The sequence below is a fragment of the Chenopodium album genome, chromosome 10, assembly GCF_948465745.1.
Source record: "Chenopodium album chromosome 10, dcCheAlbu1.1, whole genome shotgun sequence".
Lineage (NCBI taxonomy): Eukaryota > Viridiplantae > Streptophyta > Magnoliopsida > Caryophyllales > Amaranthaceae > Chenopodium > Chenopodium album.
The window spans coordinates 40,802,457-40,814,090 of NC_137843.1; the positions used below are offsets into that span (position 1 = coordinate 40,802,457).

Below are 11,634 nucleotides of genomic sequence, written 5' to 3' on the forward strand. Positions count from 1 at the left end.
GCACTATATCTACTTTGGTGTGCTAGTAAAATTGTAAGCCTATTAGCTCAATTGGTTGAGCACTGTGTTCCTATATTGCACAGAGGATGTAGGTTCAAATCGCTACTAGTTTCAAAACATTAATAATTCTACATTTGGTCACTGCACTTAATATGATAAAGTAGATAAGAAGGCAAGAAGCTAAAATATGAACATTTACAATTGCTAGTAGTTGATAAATGTTGTTCAATTGATAAATGAACAAAGTATTATTGCTCATCATTTGATAAATGAACAAAAAAATTTAAAATTAAACATCTCACATACTTAAAACTTGGATTAGTGATTCATATTCACCTTCTTTGATAATCTCTAAGTTATTTTTTTAGCTCATTACTCAATACAAGCAAATGAGCAGATTACAAAGTAGTTTAACGCACGCCAGCAGACCAAGTCCAGTAACACCAACATGCAAAAGCCGTGAGTTCAGCAATGCAACACTTGGAGTAGCGCTAGTTGCAGCAGCCCCTGGTCTATCAGCACTGGTAATAGTCCCTATGCGGGAACCTTCACATACAATCCTGCTAACTGTGCCTGCACATCAGCAAGTCTTGCAATTGTACGAGCTGCAACAACACACTTCGGGCCAAATACCCTCCTTAAACACCTTCCATACTCCTTCACAAGACATGAAAAAACTGTTGCAACCATTACATAGTTAGGTATCTCATTATTGAATATAATGCCATGAGCCCATGAAGTTTACATTACACTTGCACAAAGAGACATCAACACCTTAGCATTACACTTTTAGGTAGGCCATAACCATTTGGTTCCCAAAAGACTCATTTGGAGCATCTATCAAAGAACTCGCAATGGTACAATGCTTTCTTATTTACTTCATCAATTTGGTCAAATGAGCAAAACTATGTTGCTCATCTCACATATAAGCAAACCAATACCAACATACTCGGAATTACCAATTCTGAATGCTTCTTCAACTGTATTGAAACCAAGTAGCTCTAATTCTGCAGCTTCTTTGTATAGGTTGTCCAATTATACATAATAAGAATGCATCTAATGTTTAGCTTGCACAGCATGATTTATCATTAGCAAAATTAGTTCAAATGAGCAAAACATATTAAAATGTATCCAACCATTTGAATGGCTTATATAAAAAATTTAATCAAATGCAAAAAGATCCATTTCAGTTCAAAATCACTTGTTGAAATATATTTGCTCATTTATTTTCACTTATATGGCTTTAATACTTTGTAAATGAAAATTAATTAGTTATTCAATCAAATTTGCTCATTAGGTTAGCTCATTTGATTAATAATTGCTCAACTAATCACCTCAGTTTGCTAAATTATACCAGAAGGTTAGGAAAATGCTCGATCAAATCTACTCAGTCATCCAAATTAAAAATTTAAGCAAGATCAAATTATTATTATGCTCATTAACTGCATCAAACTATTCTCATTAATCTATTCTCATTAGATGGATCAAATTATGCTCATTAATACTTGCAAATATGCAATGCATTCGACCAAATTCACAACAAATTTGCAGTTCCAGTTCATTCAAAGCAGTTCGAATAATTCATTATTATGAATTTATAAGTAAATCAATGGTTAAAATAATACCTGGATTATATTGTTGAATGAATTTGGAAGAGGATCATTTGCAGAGATTCAATACCGCCATTAATGAGTGTCGAAATAAGGAAGAATAAAGGAAGCTCCAGTTATCATGCGTAGTCACATGCTTTTTTTATTGCAAATTTACCAAAATGCCCCTGGGTTTACCTAGAGGAAGGTACACCTGGGTGTACAGAACAGGAGCTGGTAGACCAAACAACTTGGGTGAATGGGATTATATCTTAATCTTACGAAGTATGATTAAAACTCTTGCTCAAAAAGCCTTTACCAAATAAGTTTTAATATTTTCATTTTCGGGAAAAGTTCATAAATTTCAAACCTTTTTTTTTTTTTTTTTTGTGAAAGAATAAATTTCAAACTTGATATACTCTAAAACTTTTTTTCTTTTGATTTACTTGTTTTTTTTTAATTTTTGGAAATTTAATAGTTTTAATTATTTTTTCGGGAAAGTTAATAAATTTAAACTTGATACATTAAAATTCTTATTTTATATTTTCTTTTTCGTTAGGCGAGCAATCAATATTATTAAATCAAATCGAGTTTCATCAAAGTTAAGAAACTTTGGAGAAAATTGTCAACCATACAAACATCGAATCAATAGTATTGTATTCGTATCTAGCAATAAGATGTGCTAAAGTATTACCCGCCCTACGAATATGACTACACTTAAATGAAGTAAAAGCATGCTTCGATCTCTTAATATCATCATACACCAACATCAAAGGGGAGTATCCAATAGCTTCTTGCTCAATATTATGCAGAACGTTGTGAGCATCACACTCCAATTCGACCTTTAGCAGCCCCATTTAGCTAGCAATTTGGACACCCATCCTTGCTGCTGCAACCTCAGCAAGCTCCACATCCCACCTCGCATCTACCCTCTGCACTGCAGCAACAATAATACACCCGTTGATGGACACACCCAGCCCCACACTTCCGTCAGCACCAATGTGTGCATCTGAGTTAATCTTCACCGCACCAACAGCCGGGCAGCACCAACTCTCACACATCACCGACCCAGCAGCCTAGCAGGTTTGAAGACCCTCGATGCATACTCCTTGTTATCGTGCTGCATAATTTGAAGCGATGTGCACAGGGTCAGCAACACTCCGTTGGTGTATTCTCGCGTTTCTGCAATAGCTCAACTCTTTCTTGTCAAGTCTGCTAGCAACCCACTGAAGACGCACAACAAAGGATGTAGCAGGGGCATCCACCAGTAATTGCTCTGTGCCCAAATAGCAGTAACGTCCTGACAACTGAACAAGGTATGAATAATTCTCTCACTTGCATTCCCACAAATCTGACATAGACTTTCAGCAGCAATGTGGCAATGGTGAAGGCGTTCTTTGACAGCGAGGCTCCCCTTACACGCTCGTAGGCCATCAATTCATTGACACATATTCACTTACCGAGTCTGGCCTTTATCTATTTGTGATAAAATATTTTGTTTATCAACTTGTGAGTAATATCCCACTAGATTTCATATTAAGTGATTTCACAACTAGTTTTAGATGAGGAGTAAAATATGGATGTAAAACTCATTGGAAATGCTCCATAATTCACAAAATTTGACTTAAATATCCTAGCATGATTTTCAGCCAAATCTTGTAAATTATCAAACTAAAATTAACTGTAAATTAAATCAGAATGAAATAAGGTACAAAAAATCATGTCACATTTATGCATGAATGAATAAATCAGACTCTTATCATAAATCAAATCCTCCCCATGTGATGAAAAAAACACAGGGAATGTTGATTCTATCATCACAACAATCAACCAAATGTAACAAAAAAAACATTCTTCCTCAACCCTATGTTTCGTCCTCAAATACACGAGCGTCAATATAGAATGAGACCCTAAGTAATACAAGTATTAACACTAAAAATTTACAAGAAGCGAGGGGTCATGCCATTCTAGTTTACATAAAACTAATGAAGTAACCAAATTTCCTATGTTCAAGAGGCCAGATACTATTCTGCGATGAGTTACAGCATTCAGAACATGTCAGCAACAACATGAAACACATATAAACTGCATAGTTTCTCTGTACACAAAAATTTCTTAGTTTTCCCTTGAAAACTCAGCCACTTCCTCTAATGCAATTTCCCATTAAAAGATATTTAAACTTTTCTGCATTCTGTAGTAAGTAAGAAGGAAGATGAACAGCAGAATAAGAGCGAGGGATTGCCCCCAATTTCCCAATCATGTCGCGAAATGTGTATTCTTCAGGAAGCATGTCAAACAGGTTTGTCCCTTTACAGATAATATCCTGAATCCTCTTAGGGTTCAAATAATGTGAAAATCTGACACGGTCCGTATGACTGTATGCCTTCATTTTGAATATGAAATCTGATATGTGCCGAAAGCAAAAGCTACAATGCCACCCAGCATCTGCCAAGAGAAGATCAGTCTGTCGAAAATGTGCATACCTAGTGACTCCAGGTCTGTACCTGTGGATTGAAGCTCTCCAACTATTGTCATCTACATGGTAATCAAATGAGTATAAATAGTTCTTGAGCCGTAGATGAAGAATTGGAGGAACATTATCACACCACCTCAGCAAATCCACCGTGTGTCTGCTAGGAATTTCATCAACATCAGACATTATTAGCAAATCATCCTCCTCAATGCCAGCAATTCGGAGAAGCTGATCAAGAGCAACTCTTTGATATGCCTCCTCAATAAAAGGATTCTCCCCTTTCTTAAATCTTCCTCCTATTGTACCATAAGTTAGCCTTGGCTCAATGAACTTGAACTTTTCACGATTAATAGAAAAGAACAACGGCTTTGGTATGCCTGTGAAGGTAGAATTTGATTCCAATAGAACAAATTGAGTCACAAAAGGATACAATTCGTTCCACCGGATTTCTAACATATCCACCTCATTGCTGAACAGAACCGCATCAAAAACTCTGCGAGGGTAATCACGAATTCCCCAACCATGAAGCTTGCATAGAGTATCCATTGTCACATTCTCATAGTAATAATGTGTGATTTCAGTGAAAGGCTTCGGAGGGTGATCCCATAGCGGTCGAAGGAAATATGTAATCTTTTGACCATGAAGATAAACACCAAATATACACAGTGGGATCAGCACAAAACTTAGAAGAAGGGTCTTCATATCAATTCCTCTAACAATACAATTTAATCTTGACATCATTGCCCTGCCTCGAATTCCCTGTGCAGATGAATTCATTAGATATAAGGACTCTTCCATTGTCTTCATTTAGTTTTCTTACAATATTAGTCTAACAAACAACACCTACCATGTTTATTTATCAACATATAACAATAAGGTTTTCAATTTAATCAAATATTCTGCTTCTCTTAGCCAACTATATCAACCAACCCAACTAACTCGGCCACAAAAATTTATTTCTTGGATTACGAAAAGAGGGTTTATACCAAATATTTAAACAAAAACACTTCAATACAAATACATACATCAATAAATTTCACATTTTATTCTATCACCAAAAACTAAATTAGAATTCGAACAAATATAATCAAGCAATTTTTAAAAAGCCATAAAAAATCACAATAAAATCAATTTATAATCACCAAAAAGAAAAATTTTATTTAATAACATTGGGTTTTACATGGAATAAAATTAAATTCCAAAATTATAAGCTTTCAGCGAACAATTCAAGGCATCCAAATTAAACCCATGAACCAAAAAATGTCCAAAGTTCTAATTTTAAACTCAAAATTCAACCAAAATCAGCAAAAATCAACACGAAAACTTCATCACCAACAAAACAATAAGATACAGCAGAAAGAAGCGTCAATTGAACAATGGCAACAAAAAAAGGGGGGGGGGGGGGGGAATAGAATAAATTACCTGGCCACAAATATCATTACAAATTGCATCAGTTTTCTTCGAACAATAATAACCCTCAGCCATAACTTTAAAAACCCAAATTACAAAAATCCATAAAATTGCCAAAAATTAATGAAATGGGTGCCCAAAAATTAATCACCTGTTTCTGTTAAAATTGACAGAGTTGAAAAATTGTGTGAAAAATGGAAGCAAAACAGGAGAAGAGAGAGAAAAAAAGGGTGGAATTTTGGGTGGTTTATGAGCCGTTGAAGATGGTGTGTGTTGTGGGGTGTTTTTGCAGGTTGAGAGGAGTTCGAACCGTCAATAATAATAGCCGTTTGGTGTTACTTTCTCTCTCTAAATTCTTAAAACAAGGGTTGAGAATCGGAGAGGGAGAGGGAGAGACAACAAGTATTTATCAATAATCATTATTATATAAATAAATTTTAAAAAAAACAACTATTGTATGATTAGGATTTTTATTTTATTTTATTTTATTTATTTATTTTTATTTTTTTACAAAGGATACAAAAATCTATTATATAATTTAAGAGTAAGTTAATGAGGTTTCTCCAAACCCTCAATCTTCAATTCTCATGCAATTTTTTTTTTTTTTTTTTTTTGCATTATCCTCCAAATAAATCTCCAAGTAACTTTCACTATTACTATTTTTACTAATAACACACATACTATGCATTTTACTTAAAAAAAATGAAAAACAAAAAATTACTTATTTTAATATATTAACAAATAATTTGGTTTTTAAAAACCCCAATCCCCAAAATTACAAGGAATCTATTTTAATTTTGCACATTTTTTTTAACTTTTCCGCATAATACTTGAAAATTAATCTTAAAATTATATGTACTTCATTTAAAATAAAAAAAATACAACCACCATAAGATCCACTATTTTCTATTAAAAATTTAAAAACTGTTTTTCTTTTAATCACACCTTTATATCAAAATCAAATAGCACGATTTTCTGTCTGGCTGGCCACACCGACCGACTGACACACACAAAACACTAACCAAGTAACCCCCTGTCAGAGTAACTTCTGACCGAATAACCCCTGCCAGACCGAGTATTCCTCGACTAAGTAACTCCAGACTGAGTAACCCCTGACTAACTGAATATCCCTTGATTGATTAACCTCTGATTGACTGATCATGTAACCCCTAATTGACCGAATAACCCCTGATCGAGTAACCCCTGACAGAGTAACCTCTGACCGACCGAGTAACCTTCGATTGAGTGACCCTTTTCCGAGTAACCCTTAACCAACTGAGTAACCCCAAAACAAATAATCTAGTCACACGGTGTGGCCAGCTACATATGAAACTTTGTGAAACAAAAAAATGTATACATCATGTTTACTACCTATCCCAATAATTTTTTATTTTTTTTTGTTGGGTATTTTTTTCCAAGGAATTCATATAATTACCAACATTTCACTTTGTGTTGTTTTCTTTCGCGCATAATATAGGAAAAATTGCCCGGAATAATCCGACCTTTGCCTCATCCGCCCAAAATAATCCCACCTTTCGATTATTTTTTAATAATCCGACCTTTATACCCAATCCGCCTCCAATGGTCCCAGGTGACTTGAAACCGGCTAAACAAGTTACCATTTGTAACTTGGGATTATTTGTACACGTGGTACCACATTATTGGTCTAAAATAATAATACAAAAAAAAATAATAAAAAAAAACCAACGACCTCCCCTTACCCACGCACCACCACTGAAACCACCTCCCCTACCCAGCCCACCAGCCGACACCACCTCCTTTACCCAACCCACCAACCGAAACCACTTCCTCTACCCAACCCACCAACCGAAACCACTTCCTCTACCCAACCCACCAACCGAAACCACTTCCTCTACCAACCCACCAACCGACCAATCAAAACCAACGGCCACTACCTGTGATGGTTTTGCAATTTTGAGGCTGATTTGTGGGTGTTCGAAGATGCTCAAAATTGTAGTGTTTGCCGGCGATTGTTGGTGTAGCTGTAGTGGGTGGTAAGTGATTGTGATGGTGGGTTCATTTGTTCCGGGTTTGTGGTGGCGCGTTTGCGAAGGAGAAGCAGCAACAATAGGGCTGCTATTTTTGGTGGTTTTACAGCTTGGGTGCTGGGGTTGGGTCGACCGGAAACGGGGAGGGAGAGGGAGGGGGTGGTCGGAAAAGGGGAGGGAGAGGGAGGGGTGGTCGGAATCGTGGAGAGGAAGGGAGATAGTGGCCGGATTTGGGCAAGGGGACGGTGGGTGGCCGGAATCTGGGTTTCAGCTTTTTTAGAAAAATTATTTTTTTCTGTTTTTTTTTAAATTTTTTTTCTATTTTTATTTTTATTTTAATTTTTGACCAATTATAGTCTGACACGTGTCTAATAACTTGTAATAACAAGTTAGGTGACCGGTTAGGACCATTTAAAGCGGAAGAGGTATAAAGGTCGGATTATTAAAAAATAATCAAAAGGTGGGATTATTTTGAGCGGATGAGCTAAAGGTCGGATTATTCTGGGCAATTTTTCCTATAATATAATCTAGGTATTAGCACGGGTACGGTATGCACATTGATTGATATTTCAAAAAAATGTTCAATAACTACCTTATTGTTAATTCAATAATCATCAACAAAAAAAAAATATACAATACGTTTTATGCAAGTCAAACCACCAGTGTAGCTGCTTGCAAAAGAACAAAGTAACTCCAATAACACTGACGAAATAATCCTTATAACACTAATGGAATTACCTCTATAACATTAAATGGATAACCCCTATAAAACTAATAATAATAACTCCTGTAATAACAATTGGACACACGGTGTGATCAGCCACATATAACAATTAGATACCATATACTCCCTCCGTCCTATAATACTTGGAACATTGGGATCGGATGGACACGTAGTTTAAGAAAAACATTTGTTTATTATATAAATATTCACTTTTGTATTTTTATATTACAAGAAAACAACAAGTAGGGTGGGAGTGGAGTAGGTGAGGAGAGAGAAAATGTGGTAAATATTTTTTTTTAATTAGTGGTATCTTTTTGTATTTAGTGGCATGTCAAATATTGTGAAAGGGACAAAAATAGGAATTGCGTCAATTATTATGAGACGGAGGGAGACAAATTAACTTTCCGCATTTAATATATATATATATATATATATATATATATATATATATATATATATATATATATATATATATATATATATATTTTACTTCGTATTACATTTTTTGTATTATCATTCTGTAAAATATATATCCCGTGCATTGCACGGGTACACTCTAGTTACATATTAATACTAAAGCAAATAAAATTAACCGCCGCTTCTCCCGCGATTTGATGAGCTCGATGAACGCTCTGCCAATCCGCCTTATGTATATTACAATACTGAAAGGTTGAGCCAAGTTGTTTAATGAAGGTTTCGAGTGTCAGATAAATCTTTAAAATATTTCAAGTTGTTTAAGGATCTTGCTAACGAACGCTCTCGGGGCGTTGGATAAGCATTTAAAATCTTACCTAAAGTGGTATTAATTTGGGAAAGCATGACAAAATCACGCGTCAATCGGTGTAATTAATGTTAGTTTTGATTTATTCTTTTCTACTTTAAACAAGCTTATCCAACGCCCCCGGGGCATTCGTTAGCATTTTCCTTTTAATATTTCTAGTTATCTTATCTATATATCTCGGGGAGATTGTTAGGTTTTGTCACTATTATACTAATGTCGTATGGCCAATTAGTAATAAATTTAGCCTTTTGGCTCGTGTAATGCACGTGTTGTTCATAGAAAACTGCATTTAGAGATGAGGGATGTGCAACCAAAAAAATGATTGTGATCTATATGGGTGTAATGTGCAACCGAAAAAATGATTTAAGAAATTGATTTTTTGAGACTTTAATTTAAAATGAGGCTTAAAAAAAAGAAGGTGGAGAGACTAAAATTATATAGAGAAAATGAAAAGGTTGAATTGAAGAAGGGATATAAAGTTAAAGTGTGTGTGGAAGATTAAGTAAAGTTGGTTTGGAATATTGTGGATATGCCGTAAAAAGAAAATTTTAATTTTAATGAAAAAGTTAAGAAATATAGTATGATAATAAAAGTTAAAATGTCCGTAAAAAAAAAAAAAAGTTAAAAATGTCCGTCAACATATGGCACATCGGATTGTAAAAGAAGATAAGAAAGTATAATAAGATAGAGACATGTGTCTTTTTCGGTTTGAGTTTTTAAAAATTAAGTGCTTGTTTGGTTGAATGTAAGAAGTAGAAACTTCCACGAAATCTCAATACCTATGAAATTGTAATTTCTAAGAATTGCCAAAAATTGTTTGGTTGGATGTAGGAATTTCTACTTCTCATGGTAAGTTCCACAAACCTAGGGAACTAGGTAAGCATTTCACAATCTCTAATAATTAGAATCATCAGTCTCTAATAATTGGAATTCTCGGACTTTAATAACACTTGTTATTAGTATAAAATTGTATTAGATGGTATCAGGGGCGGAGCTAGGGGGGTGGCTGGCAGAGGCTCGGCCCCTGTAGCCCAAACCCGCGACCCTTTATTCCATTAACTGGCCCCTGTAGTTTTTTAGTATATATCTAAATAATTTCATATACTTGTTGTTATAATTCTGGTGGCTTAGTGGTAATTGGGCTTACAATAGCTCCTCTAGGTTCAAGGTTCGACTCCACTTAGTGTTCAATTATTAGTTTTTGTTCAAAGTTCGGTCCTACTTAATTAGTGTTCTATTATTATTATTTTTAACATTTTATTTTTTCCTTTTTTTTTTTTTTTTTTTTGCCAAAATTCTATACTAAACTTCTTCAACTCTTCCATAAGTGGATTATCTTTTCAATTTTTTCAATCTTCTACTTGTATTCAATCGGATAATTTTGTCTAATTGTTCAGTAATAATTGTCTATAAATCATCTTTTTTTTGGGATAATATGATTGGTATAATCCTGAAATAAAAAGCTCTTAATTTTTAAAGTGAGTGGTTAACAAATGAATTTACACCGGTTTTATACATTAGAAAATAAATCGCCAATAATTTTAACATGTAATCTATTATTGACATTTTTTTAATATGAAAACTCATAAATTGCGATTAAAAAAATTGTTATAATAATAAGCCATATATTTATATATTAATTCAATCGTAGACCCCCCTAGGTTCAAAGTCCTGGCTACGCCCCTGGATGGTATTGTTCAATACCAACAAAGAGATCTATTGATGCGAACAAAACATTATTCTTTTATTGGTATTCATGAAGAATTATTTTGGTAGCACGGTAATAAGCATAACTTAATACCAATAAAGCATTATTAGAGTTCTTCATTGTTACCAATAAGGATCTTTTGCTAGTTGGTATTAATATACAAATACTCTTTCTCTGCTTTTTAATACTTGCAACACACAATTTTTCACATTATTTAAGAAAAGTGGGCCTTATATGATTTTAAACACTTAAAATGGAGTTCGAAGATTGTTAGGAGTATAATTAAGTGAGTTAATTATGAACTTTAAACAAGGGTAATAGTACAACTTTCATCGAGAAAAACTTTCCACTTATAGTAGTGACATGTCAATTTTAGAGAAGTGTTACAAGTATTAAAAAAATGGAGGAAGCATTTCTTTGTAGGTATTAAAATGAAATTACCTTAACACAATTTTATGTCATCTAAAAATATTATAGTTACTAATGACAAGTATTATAGGTATAGATTCTCGTCTCGATCCCTTCCCTTAAATTCTCTCAATTTTGGCAAAAACTGATCTCTATTATTACATATCTTTGCCATTTTTCTACAAAAAGAAATAATTAAAAAAAAAAATGCAAAATATATACCTACTAAACATTATATTCTCTTCCTTTAAAAAAAATAATAATAATAATAATTAATTGCAAATTATTATATGTGGTCAGTCAAATATAATACTTCATATATATAAGCTAGAGTTGTCAAAAATTGACCCGACCCGAGAACCCGACCTGAACCGTAATGATCTGAACCTAACCTGTACCCGAACAATGGGGTGAAACTAGTGACCCGTAACCCGACCTGAACTAACCTAATGTTAACCAACAACTGATTTGATCCAATACTTTATGACCTGAATCCAAACCCGCACCCGACCTGATAGTAACCGTCAACCGA

The 11,634-nt window shown here is 34.1% G+C and overlaps 1 protein-coding gene and 1 long non-coding RNA gene across 3 annotated transcripts; both read right to left on the minus strand.

Annotated features, from left to right (window-relative positions):
• Positions 1–211: 211 nt before the first annotated feature.
• LOC145563938 (uncharacterized) lies at positions 212–1,946 on the minus strand. The gene is made up of 2 exons (XR_014094689.1): positions 1,626–1,946; positions 212–677 (listed from the first exon to the last, which is right to left on the minus strand). It is a non-coding gene; the product is annotated as an uncharacterized LOC145563938 (long non-coding RNA).
• Positions 1,947–3,335: 1,389 nt separating this feature from the next.
• On the minus strand, positions 3,336–5,847 carry LOC145563939 (uncharacterized). Of its 2 annotated transcripts, none has more exons than XM_081624324.1 (2): positions 5,624–5,847; positions 3,336–4,821 (listed from the first exon to the last, which is right to left on the minus strand). In XM_081624324.1, exon 2 carries the CDS (start codon positions 4,801–4,803, stop codon positions 3,724–3,726), a length of 1,080 nt encoding a protein of 359 aa, XP_081480450.1. In that variant the 5' UTR covers positions 4,804–4,821; positions 5,624–5,847; the 3' UTR covers positions 3,336–3,723. The 2 variants fall into 2 exon arrangements, with proteins under 2 accessions (XP_081480450.1, XP_081480448.1); XM_081624322.1 differs by having other exon boundaries at positions 5,485–5,847.
• Between the last annotated feature and the right edge of the window lie 5,787 nt (positions 5,848–11,634).